This window comes from Copadichromis virginalis, linkage group LG7, assembly GCF_057382275.1.
Source record: "Copadichromis virginalis isolate Kocher_CV1m ecotype Utaka linkage group LG7, C_Virginalis_male_GT1.1, whole genome shotgun sequence".
NCBI lineage: Eukaryota > Metazoa > Chordata > Actinopteri > Cichliformes > Cichlidae > Copadichromis > Copadichromis virginalis.
In genome coordinates, this window is record NC_140624.1 from 25,099,324 (window position 1) to 25,117,749 (window position 18,426).

Consider the following 18,426-nt stretch of genomic DNA (forward strand, 5'->3'; position numbering starts at 1 on the left):
TGCTCACACGCATTCACACGTAAAGCCCCCCATGGTCCAGGTCAAGTGGGGAAGGAAACAATACTGAAAGAAAAACAGGATGCAGAGTCAGTTTCCCATCATTTCCATCCTCCACACCAACATCCCCATCCCTCCTCCACTGTTATACCTCTCTGTGCATGCTCTCTATTGACTTGCATTGTTGTTGCTGCTGAGGGCAAAGCTTTTGACATATTAATGCTGCTTTTTGAACACCACAGTCCCCCGAGTCTGTTGTAGGAACACAATGAAATACATATTTCTCCCCTTGTCCCTTTTTTTATGTTGTTGATGGATTATGGCAGCTGTGCTGAACTTCTTGCATGGGACCCTGGCTGCTTTCTTTTTTTCTTTTCTTCTTCTTCTTTCACTTTTTTCCCAGACATGACCTTGCCCCTGATGCTAAATCCACCAACACCCCAACATATATCCCCCGTTCAGCCCAGACAAACCTCCCATTTTTACCCACGGGGAGGTGGTACCAGTCATTGCACTGAAACAGACCGCATTTAACGCCATCTGATAACCCTACTTCACAGTGGCCTCAATGAAAGAGGCAGATGCTGGGCTCATTTAGCACCATCTGATAACTGTAGCCTCAAATGGCTGCAAATAACAGCCAAATAAAGGAATATTTACCTTTGACTGACAGCACTAGTGTGAAGCATGTGAAGGAACCGGGCTGTTGGCTTTGGCTCGTGGCCAGGCTCTTATCACTATCCTGATCACTTCTAATTTTCATTGCGACAGTTTATTTAGAGGGAATGGTACTGTGCTGTTGTTTTTAACAACTTTAACCCCTCTTTGCAGTGTCTATAATATAGTCACGCTATGGGGAGGAGACACAGCATTAGAAGTGTTTTGGATAAACATGTATTGTCTTTGTGAGCAACGTAATTGCAAGTGTGTGTGTGTGTGTGTGTGTGTGTGTGTGTGTGTTTTTGCATAAGAGGGAAAGTGTGTGAGTGCAGGAACAGGTGTGAGCTACCACTCTGTATCAAATTGGAAAATCCCAAGCTGTCACGCAAGGAATGTGATCATTCTCTTTATTGCCTTCTGTTGCACTCAAACAAGTGTGTTTATGTCTGTGTGTGAGCCAGAGGGAGAGGGGAAGAGAGATGTGAAATCACAAGAACGAGCAGAGAAGACGCAGGAACAACAGAATCCTAGAGTAGGAAATGAGTGGAGCCAGAAGAGCCAATTAAGCGCTAATATTTTCTCACAGCTTTCCGTCAAAGAGCACATGCTCACTAACTCAGTTAAACGCACTCACACTCACGTGGTGAGCAGCTGCGTGTGCCTCCAGTCACATCTCAGTGGGGTGTTTGTTGTCATCCCACTAGGGTTCACGCAGCTAGAACCCTAGACAGTTGCTCTGTCTTAATCTCATCAGCTCCAATAAGATGTTCAGTTTGTGTTCACTGGTTTAAATCACTATGAGTCATCATTAACTTTGTGAAGAAGAAGGATGCACCTCATTTGCTTTGGCATGCTTTCCTCTGGTTTCGGTGCCTTCTGCTTACAAATTCCAGTATGCCCTCAAAAAAAGCCATGAATTTGCCTCTGAAATTTGGCTCCAGGCAAGAGAATTAGTTCTGCAACTGCACAAGAGAACTGTAAAATTAAGTTACTAGAACTGATTAATGCTAATTAAATATGTAAACCTTTATCTTAGTATTAAAGTATGGTGCAATGTTGTTGAGTCCTACTTCAATCTTCAAGTTGACCAACCTTTGGAAAATTTTGATCTTAAATGTCATTTCTTTTTCCTATTCTCGCTCCCTCCTTAATCCTTCTTTTCTCTCTTTCCAACCCTGTTCTCCCTACTGCAGGGCGATCGGATGGACAGGGAAGCAATGAAGTGTCAGGTCCTCACCGTTTCCAACCACAGCTGTGAGAGTCTGACTCTAGTCGGAAACACTCTGCAGTGCATCGTACCCACTGAGCTACAGGTTGCCACAGCCAAGGAGCTGCAGGTGGAGGTGAGAAAAATGTGCACTACACAGGCACTAAGAGACTGATGTTGTTATGGCTTCACAAATATGGAATCAAGTTTTAGTTTGAATAAAAACAATAAAAATGATATTTATATTCTGTTTATTACCAGCCCTATGTGCCAGATTTTAGTTTTTTCGATGGTCAAAAAACAAAAAATAAACACTTACACATTAGTCCCTAAAACCTACAAAACATGCATGCGAGACATGCAGTTTGTGGGGATAGGTTAATTGATTAATCCAAATTGCCCATAGGTGTGAATGCGTGAGTGAATGTGAGCATGAATGGTTGTGTGTTAGCCCTGCGACAGACTGGCGATCTGTCCAGGGTGTACCTCGCCCCTCACCCTATGACAGCTGGGATAGGCTCGAGGATGGATGGATGGATGAACCTACAAAAATCCTAGAATTAAAAATTTAGACACAAGTGCAGAAAAGTAGAGAAACCACACCATGTATAAGTACACTGGCAGCACATCTCTATACCTCCACTCAAAGTGTCCAACAGTCAGTTAACACCTCAGTTAATAAAACCTTTTTTTCACTGAGTTCAACACAAACATGCATCCACACACCAGACTTACACATAACCCCCCCTTGCTAGTAATAGCAAGCTAAATGTTTCAGTCTGTATTCATTTCCTTAAAGACAATGCACGGTGCCGTGACCTGTCTCACTCATCCAGTGAAATATTGGCCAGAGATAAAGAAGTATGTTGGTTGTAACAAACCAGCTACTTACTGGTCATAACTAGGGATGGGTACCGGTGTCCGGTGCCATGATGGCACCGGTTCTGACATAAACGGTAGTAACCAGACCGAAAAGCAGCGCACATTTCGGTGCTTTATTTCGGTGCTTTTTTTTCCTGAGCTGTGATACACTTTAGATTCTAGCCAATCATTTTACGTTTCCGAGGATAGTAGGCGGGGCCAGGTACGTACGTTCTGTTAGAGCAGAGCTACAGATTTAAAATGTCCAAGGCGAAGCGGTCAAAAGTCTGGCTGTACTTCACAGCAAAATATGCAAACTCAGCAGCCTGCAACAAGTGCTTTAAGCTGATACTGTGATACTGTCAAAGGAGGTAACACCTCAAATCCGATGAAACACCTGGCGATGCATAGCGTTTTTTTTAAAAGCCGAGAAATGCGCCGTATTTGATAGCTTGCTGCGAGACCTCACACCGAGCACATCTACTGCGGGTGGGTTGCCTGTTATGCAACATCCCCCAAAAACACGAAGAGGAGAGTCCTGGCCCCTAGCCCTGCCAGTGTAGCAGAAATGATGACGGATGATGGTGGCAGCAGCAGCCGTTCTTCTCTGCGTGAGTAGCTAATTTACGTTGAGTAGGCTAACCACGTTATTACATTAATGCATGTAAGGTGAACTAGCAAACATCATCATAGCTACATGCGGCTGTCCTCTTGTTTGATGGCAGATACTCCCTTCACCCTGGCCAAAAAGGCTAAAATGACCAAAGAAAAAGTGGAAAACAGTTAAACATGAGAGGTTTTTGGACAAAGTTTGTGTTTTTTCCATTGTTTAAGCACTGCTTCCAGCCAAGAGTGATACCATATATGCCCCATAGCTGCAGAAAAGGCTAACATTGTTATCTTTTTACAAAAAACAGCTGAACATGAGAGGTTTTTGGACCAATTTTGTGTTCTCCATTCTTTAAGCACCGTTTGAGCACCGGCACCGTTTCAAAAGTACCGATTTGGCACCGGTATCGGATAAAACCTAAACAATACCCATCCCTAGTCATAACCCTGATTCTACCTGCACAAATGCCCGAGGATGATGAAACAATTCTAAAAGCTATTCTGAGGTGAATAGATTTGATACAACAAAAGCCCATAAAACCACTTGTGGTGCATTTTTATGAAAGCTCCCCTCTGTTTGTATTATTGGGCTCACAGGAGGAATTTCAGCAATAAAAGGTATCATATCATATAACAGCACCTGCTTCTGAAGGAAACGAGGGTGACTCGCCACAGAGCAGTAATATATTCTGATGAAAGATGGAGAGATTATGTGCAGCTTTTTTTTTGTTTCCATTAGTATTTTATTTACATTTCATTACATTTTGTTTTAATACCAATTAACTCAGGTTTAAGTTGTTTTTATATCATTTATTATCATTATTATTATTTATTAGTAGTAGCAGTAATAACAGAAATTATAAAATGAAAATTAGCATCGCTGTAGAAGCCATCAGTTGGCTTTAACCACACCATTTTGCCATTAGTCCATTGTCTGCTGGGAGGACTCATGGGAAACGCTACATTCCTTCAGTGTTCCAGATCATTTACAGGAAACTTCAATAAGTCTGCTCTAATGCAGTCCCTAATAAAAAACAGCTCAGAAAGAGTCTTTTACACAGTGTGTTGAGTGAACAGCCTCAAACACCAGCTGTCTTGTCACTTGAATATACATCAGCACTGAGGTCACTTCTGCTCCTACTATACACTCCAGTGTGCTCACTGAGTTTTGGTCATATTAAAAATGTTGCATTTTTAAATATCAGATTCTTAATTGATACATTTTTGAGGCTCCTTTGGCATGTTCTTGGGTAAGTCTGCAGGCTTTGCACAACTGTGTTTGGACTTGAACTCTATCAGTCTGTCACATCATGTCTTTCAACAAATGTTCTGTGGCATAAGTCTGGATAAGGTACTCCAGTGTTGTCATGGCCACAGTTTCAAGTCGTATGATCTCTCTTTATTTGGCCGCATTCATCCTTCCCTCACGTCTGACCTGTCTCCCTGCTTGTGCTGTTGAGAATCAACCTATAGCATGATGCTACTATCCCCATGCTTCATTACAGTGGTGGTATTGGCTGGATGATGAACAGTCCTATTAGAGTTTTATGCAACTGCCTGATGACTGTTGTCCTTCAATTTCAACTGCAATTTCTCATGTAGTTCTTTGGACTTCAAGGTTTGGTTTTTATCCTGACATGCAGGATTGTTAAAGAAAACAGTATACACCTGACCACAATCTGTCCAGAATTATTTTGCAGATATTTAGTTTCTATTTTTAGCTGGAAAATGAACCTGCAACACTGCAAAGTGTCGTAAAAGTGATGTTGTTCGATATAAAAGTAACATATATCACACCATGATCATATGGCACATTAAGGTTCTTACTCGACAGATTTTAGAAAGTACAACTCAATTATTTGTTTCTCCAGAATTTGAGTGTTTTTCGTTGTAGCCAACAGCCCTTCAATCATCATAGTAGATTTAGAAATGCCCGCTCTTGTGATGCAAACTAATATAATTTGCTGAGCTATAGACCTCTTCATGTCATCCTTAGAGATAACATCCACTCGCCTCCAGACCGAAAGCTATCTAGCTCATCACTGTTGACTTGTGAACTGGACTTCAGAGGAAAGCTTTTATCTCAGGGGAGGGTCAGCCAATATCCTTTAGCGCCACAAGCCTTCAGACAGCAACACACGCACACATACACACACACTTACACATATTCGCATTCATATATCCCCTACCTTCAGACATGTCCAGACTGTCTCATTTACACACACAGACAGACAGGCACGCACACTCACAAACACACACACACATCATCCCATCTGCAGCAGCAAGCAGCAGTGGAAACCTCATTTCCACAGAACCTAATAATGGCAGAAGCAATATCACTGATGTAATCTGGCTGCAGACTGTGGCAACAGACTGTGTGTGTGTGTGTGTGTGTGTGTGTGTGTGTGTGTGTGTGTGTGTGTGTGTGTGTGTGTGTGTGTGTGCCAGCTTCACGTTTTTAAAAGCTTTTGTGGCATGCATGGCCATATATGCATGCATGACATTGCATATGTATCATGTCTGCTATGATAGTCATTATTATTCAAGCTTCTTCCTACAGACACCATAGTGCAGTCTATAAGTATTAGAAAAATGACCCTATGCAGCTGTAGGAAAGTTAATTTGTAATAAGCTTAAGATGAGGGATCATGTTTAACATTTAGAAGCAGATCCTTCAGTGGTTTCCAGTCCACACACACCAGCAGTGTTGGGCTGCAGAGGTCATGAGTTTTTTCATCTTTTGTTAGGTTGTTACTCTGAAGAAGTGTATCACTTACAGCTCAAGTAATCACAGCACTCCCAGGTCATTTAACGTTTCTTTTATACTAAGAAATACAGTAAAAGCATCCTTCGAAGACCTAAATGGTCCCACTTTGTCGTAGAAACACAGAACAATGAGGTGCTACCTCAAGCAATTGCTAGAACTGTGAAAACGTGTACAGGAAATCAGTCAACCCAGTGGTACTTAATTATCGTTTAAAATGCTCGTCAACCTCATGGTCAGGTGTGTTAATAAACCCCAAAAGAGTAAAGAGCAGAGCCAACACAAGAGAAAACACATGCCTGCTTCTTATGATGACATAAATGCAAAACTATTTGTCAATAGAGCAAGGGCTGCAAGGCTATTTCAGGAAGATAACTTGAGACATGGTGAGAAAGGCTGTATTCATACAAAAACTATGCATAATGAGCCCTGTCTCCAATTTGAAATGTCAGGAACTCGATTACACTTACAGTGGTAACACTGCTGCTCACCAACACTGCTACATCGTTCTTCCAGCATGTAACTGTTTGAGAAAAAATGTCTACTTTAATTGTCATACTGAAAGTAATATTTATTAGAAAGTTTTAAATTAATTAAGTGTAAACTGTTTAAAGTGCACAAAGTGGGGCCTCTAGTGAGTGACAGTTTGATCATATTGTTTATCCCATGAACCATTTTCAGTGGCGTCAGGCAGACTCCATCAGACATCTTGGCAAGGTGACGCTGGCACAAGAGCAGGACTACACGGGCCTCGTTGTGGGCTGCGTGTGCGTCAGCTTGCTGTTGCTGCTGCTGGGATCGCTGCTGATGTGGAAGAAGAACAAACACATTGATGGTAAGACCAAAGAGGGTCACAGAGCCCACGACACTCTGGGTTTTGAGGCTTAGAGCCATTTGATATCACCATAACACCATTATTTTTAATGTTATCTGCTCCAAAATGTTATTTTAATTATGACATGTACTCACAAATCCAGACAGTTTATTAAATGACCAGAATGCCATTTTCCTTGAAAATGTTTGATTAGATTGCAGCAGCTCACCAATGATTTAAGAAAAGTGTTAATAATTTGCATATATAATACATAATTGCAAATGAACTTCAGTGTGTTTCTTCTAACCTGTGTGCATGTGTGTCTGCTGGGTTTCATTTTGCCTGGTCGGTTTGACGTTTAAAAGTTTGTCTGAGGGGCGCACTGGTGGAAATGCTTCGCCTTTCTCAGTAATTCGTCTCTACCTCCCTCCTGTCCACCCACCCCCACACACCCATCTTTACTCTCCTTCTGTCCTTCCTCGTCCTTCCATTCCACTGAATTTTCCATTACATTTTCTACATCCCGTTGCCCTTTGTCTCTAGATCTGTCTGAGGTGTGGTATGATGGCCGGGGTCACATCCAGCATCTGGACAGGCTGGCTAACGCGAGGAGTGTCAGCCCCACTAACGAAATGGTCTCCCACGAGTCAGTCGACTATAGAACAACCCTGCTGGAGGGTACGTCAACCAGATAAGCCCCTCCCCACCTGTCAACCTCTTCTCCTACTCCACCTTTCTCCCTCCTATCTACTCTGCTTCCCTCACCGTGGGGCTAAACGCTAATGCTAGCCATGCATGCCTTACTGTACATGCTGTGAATTAACAACCCTTGCCTTGATGAATTAAGCACTTTTGTCCATTTCAAGGAAGCATTTTATTGCTCCGCAGAAACGCTTTCTTTGTAGCACTAGAAACAGACAGGTAATTAACCATTTGTGTCAAATCTCCCGAAATAAAAAGACTAAAGAGCTCTAAAGAGCTATGTCATCTCTCTGTTGGTTTGTGATTGATTCTTTGATAATGCATTTGATTTGGTTAGTTATTATCTATAAAAATCAAATAATTTAAAAGTATTATCATGATACAGATTACCATTCCAAACACATTAATTTTAAGCAATTATCATTTTCTTAATCTGTCACCATGGCCTGTTTCTAACACACAGCCAACACAATTGGTGGATGATTGTAGAGTTGTTGACCATCAGGCAAAACTGTGGTTCTAAAACTGTGTTTTTTGTTCTCTCAGTTTGCATCCTCAGGCTGTGAGAGGCTTGTATCATGATATTTAGTGTCATGGTCAAAGTTATTTTCCAGCTGCTAAAATGTGACTTGAAAGGCTTAAAATCTAAGAAGATAGACTTACTAATGAACTAAAGCTTGCCCGCAGGGACAGGTTGTAGGAGGAGGTTTGGTTGTAGGATCAGTAGCTGAGCTTAACAGCTGTGTCCACTCCGTTTGGCTGTTTTTTGTTCTGGCTTTTAAATAAAATGTGGGTAGTTTGGAATTCATTTTCCTTCTACTATAATCATTGAAGAAAACCTTTGTTTTTCCTCCTCTGTCGACCTCAATTACAGTGTTAAGTTTCTTTCTGCCTTCATAGCCATCCTTCTCTGATCATATATTGCAATTTGACATCTCGAGGCACTGCTGATACAGTCACTGACCTCTGACCCTACCATGTCCCTTGCTTCTCCAGATCAGGGCACCGACAGGCCCGAGACATGCCGAGCAGCTCCTCCTATTTATGGGGGCAATGGGGAACTGCTGTCTCCCAGACTGGGTGCCTTAGGAGGTGGGATAGGGATGGGTCTGGGGATGGGAATGGGGATGGATGGCGATTTGGTATCACCCCTGCTAATGGCGCCGGTCCACATCGACCCATCCTGCCTCCACCCAGACCTACTGACTGAAGTGCAGCACGTGGTGATCGCCAGGGAGCGGCTGCTTCTCCATCTCAACCAGGTCATCGGCAGAGGTGAGAAGCAAACATTTCATTGTGTAGAAACTGTTGTGTATGAAGATCTAGTGCAAACTGCTGTGTCAAATCTTTTAATGAACACATAAAGGATGTGTTCCTTTCCTTGCATTGATGCAAGGAAAGGAAAAATAATGATAGATTGATTCATTTCAGCTGTTTTCCGCAGCTGGAAATGAGCATCCATTATCATTGTGACCATTCAAAAATGCAGTGATAATTAAGTACTCACCAAAAGCACTAACCTGAAATCAAAATGAACTGTTGTTAGTGTTGTACAGCATGCCTAAATTGTGCACTCTGATGAAATAGTGCACACTATATATAATATACACAATACAAGGGTGATTAAATTGACCTCAAAACAGCGCCAGTGTTTATAATCTCGCAGTCTTGGTCCAGTGTCAGTTTGCATTTATAGAGAAAATAAAAAAGTATCTGGACTCGAGGCATAAAAATCAATCCATTTGCTATGCCTTTGTGGTCGGTCACAAATTAACACCCAGATATATACAAGATGAACACAGCCAAAGTAACACAATCTAAATTTGTATTATGTGGTTCTTTTAACAGGAAGTTTGTGGAGATTGACTTGTTTTTGTCAGTCGTAACAAGAACTGAACAGTTTTGGATTTACATTTTGTTATGTTACATCCATTATGCTACGCTATGTTACGTTATGCTACATTACATTACGCCACGGTACGTTACAATAGGCTATGTTCCATTTAGCTAAGTTCCATTATGTTATATATATACTCAGCTCTACATTACGTTTCATTACTTTACTTTACTTTTAGGTCCAGACACAGAAGCCTTTTGCTGTGAGAGTGCTAACCACTGCACCATTACACCACTCTCCAATTAGCTCTGTTATAAAACATTCACTCTATTGCATCTATGTATACTTTTTTAGTAAGGTTCAAGGTTGTCTTCTATTGAGATGTGTTTATTTACCTTTATGTTCCATCAGCGTATAGACATCACAGTCCATTTAGCATTCACCAATCTCAACATTTCTATACACATGTGTAACTTAAACCTGTTTTTCTGAAATAGAGAAATAATACTGTAAAAAAAATTATGAGCAATTTTCAAGATTGTGGTTGTTGTAACGCAAGAATATATTTAGGATTTATGTTAAGCTATACAAAAGTTAAAGTTACCCACAAAGGTTTTAATTGCCTGCATTATCAAACCGCAACCCTGACATGCAGACACAAAATCACTTCACATGGTGACATTTAAGTAGGCGGCTCACAGTCGCAGATCAAATTCAGTTTCAAGAGGAGAAAAAGACCCAAACCCCTCCGTGTCACCCACAACAGCCCTCTGCCCCCTTGGCTGAATTATCCCCTGAAGTCTGGATTTGGTGGCTGGAGTTTTTCAAAGTGGCGTAGGATGATTTGTTCACAGCTAGTATTCCCAGGATCCATTGTTGAGAGTTGTAATCCAACACCAGCCATCTGCAAGGACGTGATAGAAGCACGCCGCGCTTATTTAATTCCTGCACCCCTCCCCGTCTGGGGCAGGCCTTCATGTCTTAAAGCAGAGTTATAATTCAATAAAATGTATAATAACTCAAGCGGGTTTGGCACTGGTTATGAGCTTATTCGGGGTACTAATGAATACTGAGTTACTTGGAGGTCTAAGGTTTAGTGTGATGGTGAATTTGCTGTTTCGAGTGTGAAACACACGAGAGAGGCTATTTCTTCTTTTTTTTTTCTCCATGGATCAATCAAATCACCTCGATGCTGTTGCACCAAAATTTCATTTTTGTATGTATGCAGAGGACAGACATGTTTGTTATTCCTGGTACTTCCTGGTACTGCTGTGAGGCCGATTAAAAGGGTGCACATGGCTAAAATCATTCTTTCGAGACAAAGGCTTATTTAAACCATGATATTCATTGATCGATGAATGCTAAGTGGCTAATTTAGTTGGGGTGGGGGGTGTCCATTTATGGGTAAGATTTAGAAACTGCGGTTTACCGACTGAATCTATGAGTACATCAAGCCATGAAGCAGAATATCTGACCTAAATTACATTCACAGACACGCGCGCAAGCAATTGGAATCTGCTTGTCTCAGTTTGCTTTGATGGACCGCCAAATTTCACCTTCATGCTTTTGTTATGTTTCTGAGTCACGGTGAAAAGTAGGATCGTCAAATTTTATGTCAGCTTGGGCCTCAAGGGTTCCAGTAACCCATTATAGAAGCATGACCTTAACAAACTCTTAACTGTTTTCTAGCCAAGTTTGTGATTAAATCATTGTTTTATGGCACAGTGGTAACAGATCTATTACCACTAATGGTGTGGCCTCCATCACAGCTGGATCCTATTGTCATTGGACCTGAAAGTGTTGCATCCCATTTATCACTGTCATTTGTGTGGGGTAAAGAAGTGCTATTTGTTAGTCCTTTACAGGTTTAAACACGAGGTTTTCATTTCCCCGATGATGACTGACTAATGCTGTACGTCGTGTTGTAACCTGCAGGCCATTTCGGCTGTGTTTTTCACGGAACGCTGCTTGAGCCAGACGGGCAGAAGCTACACTGTGCCGTCAAGTCCCTGAACCGTAAGTACAGGTTTTTTTTCATCAATGTGTTAGCTTTGGTTTTATGGTGTTTTTTGGCGGGTGGAGGGTCTTTCAGTTTTTTTATTTCTTTCTATAGTGTTTTCTTTCCAACAGTGATAAGTGAAATATTTAATTGCACATTTTTTAAATTATTAAACCAATGGTACTGTTTCTCACCTCACCGTTACTATGTTCTTTATCAGCTATCCTTAAGCTTGAATAAGGTGCCTGCATTTCAATGAACTTGTATACAAATACACACATATACACCAAAACCACTTCATTAGGAATACCTCTGCTGCTCATTAATGCAAATGTGTAATCAGCAACTACACAACCTTTTCAGTGAATGAACCAAAAAAGAAACAATGGGGCGGTGGGGAAAATGTCATTTTGTTGTCAGAAGTCAGAAAAGAATGGCCAGATTGTTTCAAGCTGAGGCAACAGTAACTCAAATAACCACTCGTTACAACCAAGAAGAACACCTCTGAATGTACAACGTTAAATTTTGAAGCAGATGGACTCCAGATCAATCTTCTGCATCACCTAATTAATACACTCTCTGACAATATGACACAGAGTTTGGATAGAGTAGTTTAACCTGCTCCCAACCAGCTTATGGGTTCACTCAAAGTTACCACAGTGCTTTATCCAGGTAAAAAGACAACCACTTTTGTGACTTTTAACCCAATATTTAGGCCTCAAGAGCCTAATTCAGAAAATATGTACAGTATGTAAACAAATGCCATTGGAGTGCTCCAAGGAGCATAACCATGTGTCTCACTCTGAAAATCTCACTCCAAGTAAATGTAATTAATAAATAAGAGTCAGGTGTGTGCAAACTGAGGCTTCCCTGGTTAAAATGCATCGTGACCCCTCCTTCACCCGGCACACACAGACTAAAGACACTGTTGTTGTCAAAACGGATTTGCATCCAGCTACAGTTATTCAATCATTCATCTAGTTATATTATATTGCATACTTATTGTATGATATCACCGCGCTCCCAATGGCATTAAAGATCTCATCTCATCAGAAGCCTGAATCCTTTTCGGGCTTGAAATGATGGTGATGAATGAGCATTCGATAGTGAGGACAGCATTAGGGTCCCGGCTAATCGTGTAACCTGTCAGTTGCAGCAAGGGAGATTGATGCAGGAACAATATGGGGAAAGGACCTGTGCAGCTGCTGGGGGACACAAACCACAAGGATGGTAGGATAAGAGGTAGTAGGATAATTTTCGGTGGTAGGACAATTGTAGTGAACGTGCAATTCAATTTTGTTGCAGTCAGTAGCTTAAACTGATTCCTTTATCCTAATGTAGCTGTTACTATGATATCTAGTTGAATGGCAAATATGTTTTATGACAAGCACGAGTAGTTTATGTAATAGAGACATTCTCCTCACAGAAAAACTTGAGAATCAAAACTGAAATCAAATGTCTTCTCTTTCTGCCTTTGGGGTCTAACCTCAGCTGAAGGCTAAAGAGCTTCCATTTCTAACTAGATTATAGCAAAGTCAGCAGGGCTAAAGTGCAAGACACCAGAAGCAGGGATGCAATTGGCAAATGGGAATGGGTCAAGTCTGGGGTGAATCTTCAGGGAGGGTGTTTTCTTAGATGGGTTTCTATCAGCATTCTCTTTCCCCAAAGGTATCTAAGGAAGGGCTTCCCACTGATATCATGACAGGAGAGTTGCACCTTATCATACAATTATCATTCCTGCCAGTTTCCAAATGTCAAATGTTCATAAACAAAGAAAACATTTAAAGAGGGCCAATTCAGCCCCTTAATCTTTTTATTTTATTCTGGGCCTTGATGCAGCAACTAAATTCATGTTTTTAGTGTGAAATAAGCTATTTTAGCTCCTCTCCCCTTAAGCCAACTTTCTTCTCATTGGCTGCCCAGTTCAAACAGAAGGGTTGATCATAAGATGGGTGGGGATGAACGGCTGTATTCGGGTCATTCCTACTATTCGGTGCCATTTCAGTGTGATCACTCTTCATCAAAAAATACAAAATTTTGAATTATTTTAACATTTCATCTAAAAGAGGGATTTTCAACCTATAAGAAAAATGTATTGGTCCAGCTAAGGATATTATATTATAATATTTTTTAAAATCAAAGTCTTTACCCATGACGTGCCAAATGTCCACCCTGTTACAGGACATTCAATTTTCTATTAATAACTGTTTTGAATACACAGTTATAGTAATATTTACATTTTCTAAAAGCTACAATGTCCCTTTTTAAAATCTGCAAGAAAATTTCAAGGAAGTATTTTAAACAAGCATTATATTGAAAGAAGACAGGTTCAGTTTTAAGACACAGTGTAATTTCAAAAGATTGTTTTTAGATTCAAAGGGAATATAAAAAAAAAATTGGCTCCATTTTTAAGTAACTTAATTTTGCTGATTCATTCCCTCCCAATAACCAAAGAGACATGCATTAAGTTTGTTGATTTGATTTAATTAACAAAAGAAACACACAGGTAACAGGGTGGACAGAGGAGAAACAGGGTGGACAGGAGGTAACAGGGTGGACATAACATCAGTGACAAAAAATACCACCTTAAAGAAACTTTGAACACCTTCACCATGCCCGTCCAACCAACACAGGTAGATACATGTCCACATTAAACAAGCAAATTTTTACTGTACACCCAACATAATGAACATTTTTCTCACACATTTTACCTATGCAACAGACCAGCAACTCCAGTTTTTTTCAACGAAATCCCACACTTTCCTCTCCAGCTGAACTGACCTCTTATTCAAAGGTGTTGGTTCTTTCATCAGACACACAACCTGGTCATCCCTATACCAGGTTATGTCCTCACATGGACTTGGCCAGTGGAACTTGTTGGTCCCGTTCTTGTGCATGCATTTCACTTTAACATCCTCTTCAACCTCCAGAATGATTCCTGGGTAGGGTTCACCATCGTAGTTGATAATGCACCACTGACCAATATGATCTTTTGTGATGTTCTCAGGCCGGGTTGGTCCCTCAGTGTAATGTGGACTTGCCTCTTGACTAAGGCTTATCTCCTTCAGGCCATAGCATTCACAGTCCAGTACACCTTTGTCTGCCTGGCAAAGGCAGGTTATGTCCCTGTATTTTATTGTTCCTGGAGAGAAACTGAGTACTTGGTGGATTTTCATGGTTCCTTTGACAGGCACAAGTGTCGGTCCATCAATAATTTCTTTTACTTTCCTCTCAACATCATCTTCTCCCACAAAAAAAAGTTCCACTGAAGTGCCCATGTCTCTCAGCTTGTGAAACATATCTTCTGCGTTGGGGATATCTCCTCCATGGCGGACAATTGTGTCAGCTGACCTTTTAAGGGTGGCTCCAATACCATCTGGAGCCCCCTTTCCATGGCTGGCCTCAAAAAAGTTCCAGCTGATGTTTTTGAACCCTTTTTTGAATGGCTCTTTTGAGAGCAGGTAAAAGTTGCCCTTTTGTTTGTATTGTGTAGCTGGACCATCGCTGAAGACATGGAGGTGTTTGATAAGAGGGTATCTTTCTCTGATCATGTCTAACACAGGGTCAAGATGGGCCCATATCGCAGGGGGATCATGCCGCCTGGAAGGTGAGATAGAGCAGAATGTTACTGGTGACTGTTCAGCTGCAGTGTACAGTACTCCAGTATGTAGGGTTGCCTGCTGGTGTGACCCTCCGAAGTGGACTGCTTGTACTTCTTGAGAATACTTACAGGAGTAGTTCTCACTAAAATCTACATGTAGCAGACATTCATCGTTTCTCAAATTTTCTCTCAGTTGTCTGTAGGCCCTATACTGCCATCGGATATTAAAGATGTGCCGCCTAAATCTGAGTAGTCCGTCATGAAATTCCCCTGCAAGTGCATCCTCTGTTGTCATGACAGTTGTCTTCACTGTAATTGTTGACTTTTTACCAGATACCTCTCCATCATTTAATTTTTCATTCTCTTCTAGAGACCACTTGGTAAAGGCTATCTCTGTGCTGTTAGGAGGTCTCAAGAGTGTGTGTGTTGTACTGAAACAGTCTTTGCACTCACCGTATGCACAGACTTTGGATTTAGCATCACACATTGTTGCATCTACCATCTCTTCAATGTGTTTTGTTGCTGACAGACCTTGGACGTACAGGGCATTGGCCATGAACTGTAAGTTCTCATGTGTCCTGCACTGACAGGTTTCACGATTAGCTTCTGTGGGCACCACAACCCAAAATGGTCTTAAGGTGCAGAAACAAGAATATGAGACCCGATGCTCAGTTTCTGAAAGAAACTTATGGTGCAGATTCTTCAGTGAATCAGTTAGCAAACGTTTCTGTTTTTTTATTTTCTTTTGAGTTACAGTTTGCTTTCGTCCTGTTGTCATCCGACTGACGTCATCTCTTAAGAAGAAGGCCTTTATTTTCTGCTTGCAATCAACCCAAAAACTAAACTTCTATCATCTTACGTCCCCCCTGTTACCATGTGTCCCCCCTGTTACAGTGCATAGCAATAACAGGGGTGACGGTAACAGGGGGGAGATTTTATGCTAAACTTAGCCATTACTACTAGTATGATGAACAACAAGCTAGTACATGGTGACCACTAAGAACCATTTTTAACATGTTTATTAGCCATATTATAAAAATTACAAAAAAAAAATTGTTTCCACTATTAATAAGCGTAACAGGTTGGACGTGTTATGCTTTGCCACATTACAAAATCTTGCTAAAACATTGAAAAAAGGGTTGATTAAAGAGTGGTACTTACTCGTCTTCTTCTTGAAAGTTTTCCCTCCAAAATATGTTACATCCGGGAGTGTCATGTGACTAAAAGAATAATCAGGTGATGTGTTCTATGGAATTCTTATCAGAGTAACAGGGGTGACAGTTGATTCAGGGACACAACATTTTTTAAAGATTTTAAGTATTAAACATGCATTAATAATAAAAAAGAACATTTGATGAGGAACATTAGAAATAAGCCAATCCAGAAATGATGAAAAATCTAGATTTTTTTTTTTTTAAGTTATATTTGTAACTGAAGTCGAGCAAGCATGACTGGGGACATAGTACTTTAGTGACTTGTGCTAAAATAAAAGTAATTTACTTTTAATGTATTTATCCTGTGTATATATCAATGTGTTCTATGGTAGAGGGGGGTTAAACATACAAGAAAATGGTTTAGAAATAAGCATTAGACAAGTTTTACACTAAATATACCATATTATGTCATTAGGACTCAAATGGCACCGAATAGTAAGAATGACCCATTCATAATTTAAAAAAGAAAACCACAATAGGTCCCCTTTAACTGTATTTTATTTTGACTTTACGGGGGGAATTTTAGAAATGTTTCATGATAAAAGTCAAAAACTAACTAAGCTAACATGAAAATGATGTCAACTTGTTTTTTTCTTATCAGGCATCACAGACTTGGAAGAGGTGTCTCAGTTCCTGAAGGAGGGGATCATCATGAAGGACTTCAGCCACCCCAACGTTCTCTCCCTGTTGGGTATCTGCCTTCCGCCAGAGGGCTCACCCCTGGTGGTTCTTCCGTATATGAAACACGGCGACCTGCGCAACTTCATCCGTGATGAGGGACATGTAAGGGCCCACATATAAGCATGTTGCAAATTTCTGCACCAGAACTTTAGTTCATTTCAAGACACATTTCACAAGTTTGATGATGTGCAACAAGGTGACTGTAATTGATTCTTCCAGAACCCAACAGTTAAGGACCTGATGGGCTTTGGGCTGCAGGTGGCCAGAGGGATGGAGTATCTGGCCAGCAAGAAGTTTGTCCACCGAGACCTGGCTGCCAGGAACTGCATGTGAGCTGGCATTTACTCATTTAGCATCAAGTGATGGTGTTTTAAATATAAAAAGGCACAACACAGCAGAAAATAGAAGTAAATACAGGTGGGAAGAGACAGAATCAAGAGAGCAATAAAGAGTAGAATAAGTACCTTATAACAATGGCAAGTAGAAAATAGTCAAAGAAAATAGTACTATAATACTATAATTAGTATAGTAATAAGTTAATTATTTCAGTTATTGTTAAAATGAAGTAAAAAAGGCATTTCGTGTTTTCCTCGACAGGCTGGATGAGAGCTACACAGTAAAGGTGGCAGACTTCGGCCTGGCCAGAGATGTTTATGACAAAGAGTATTACAGCGTTCACAACAAGAGTGGAGTCAAGCTGCCCGTTAAATGGATGGCTCTGGAGAGTCTGCAGACGCACAAGTTTACCACCAAATCAGACGTGGTGAGGACTTTTTAGCAGTGTTTAACTGTTTACATCAGAACAACAAGTATGTCATTAAAGGGATAACAATGAAACTCTCTCCATGTAGTGGTCTTTTGGCGTATTGCTATGGGAACTCATGACCCGCGGAGCTCCGCCGTATTCTGATGTGAACTCCTTCGACATCACGGTGTTCCTCCTGCAGGGGAGGAGGCTGCTGCAGCCCGAGTTCTGCCCTGATGCCCTGTGAGTGTGCGCACATACAGTATGCAGAAGTTAATTTAAATGGAAAACCAGTGCGAGTACAACATTTCTTTTCTAAAGGCTTCTTGATTCTGATTGCTGAGCACTTGTTGCTGTGGTATGTGAAGTGCTGACCCATTAGTGAAAGAGTTACTGGAAGTGTTAAGAAAACCTTTTCTCTTGACACAGTCGAGTTTTTCCAGTTTTCTTTGGAACAGTTCACATTGGAACTGCTGCCAATCACTTGTCAAACCAGGACTGTTTAGACTGTTTCAAGCAAACTTACCTGAAACTCTTAAAATAACAAAAGAAAATCCTTTTTTTTTTTTTTTTAAACTCAGTCATTTTCAGCAAAGCTCACTTAACACTTGCTCTTATCCATTAAACTCTGGCCTGTGAAGCAAATGCCAAGAATGATCTCATACATCCCAGATAACATCATAAGGTGCATAGTGTGTGTGGACGTTAGAGGGGAATGGGAGTGTTCAGGTGAGG

At 40.9% G+C, this 18,426-nt stretch overlaps 1 protein-coding gene across 2 annotated transcripts in view; it reads left to right on the forward strand.

Annotated features, from left to right (window-relative positions):
- met (MET proto-oncogene, receptor tyrosine kinase) overlaps positions 1-18,426 on the forward strand; it is a 69,767-nt gene that overhangs the window by 47,115 nt on the left and 4,226 nt on the right. Inside the window, exons 12-20 of one of the 2 annotated variants that reach the window (XM_085462661.1) lie at positions 1,851-2,000; positions 6,780-6,933; positions 7,456-7,590; positions 8,611-8,889; positions 11,387-11,467; positions 16,867-17,048; positions 17,166-17,275; positions 17,544-17,709; positions 17,798-17,934. In XM_085462661.1, the coding sequence (XP_085318787.1) occupies positions 1,851-2,000; positions 6,780-6,933; positions 7,456-7,590; positions 8,611-8,889; positions 11,387-11,467; positions 16,867-17,048; positions 17,166-17,275; positions 17,544-17,709; positions 17,798-17,934 (1,394 nt within the window). The remainder of the gene's footprint in view (positions 1-1,850; positions 2,001-6,779; positions 6,934-7,455; positions 7,591-8,610; positions 8,890-11,386; positions 11,468-16,866; positions 17,049-17,165; positions 17,276-17,543; positions 17,710-17,797; positions 17,935-18,426) is intronic. The other variant, XM_085462662.1, reaches the window with a different exon arrangement.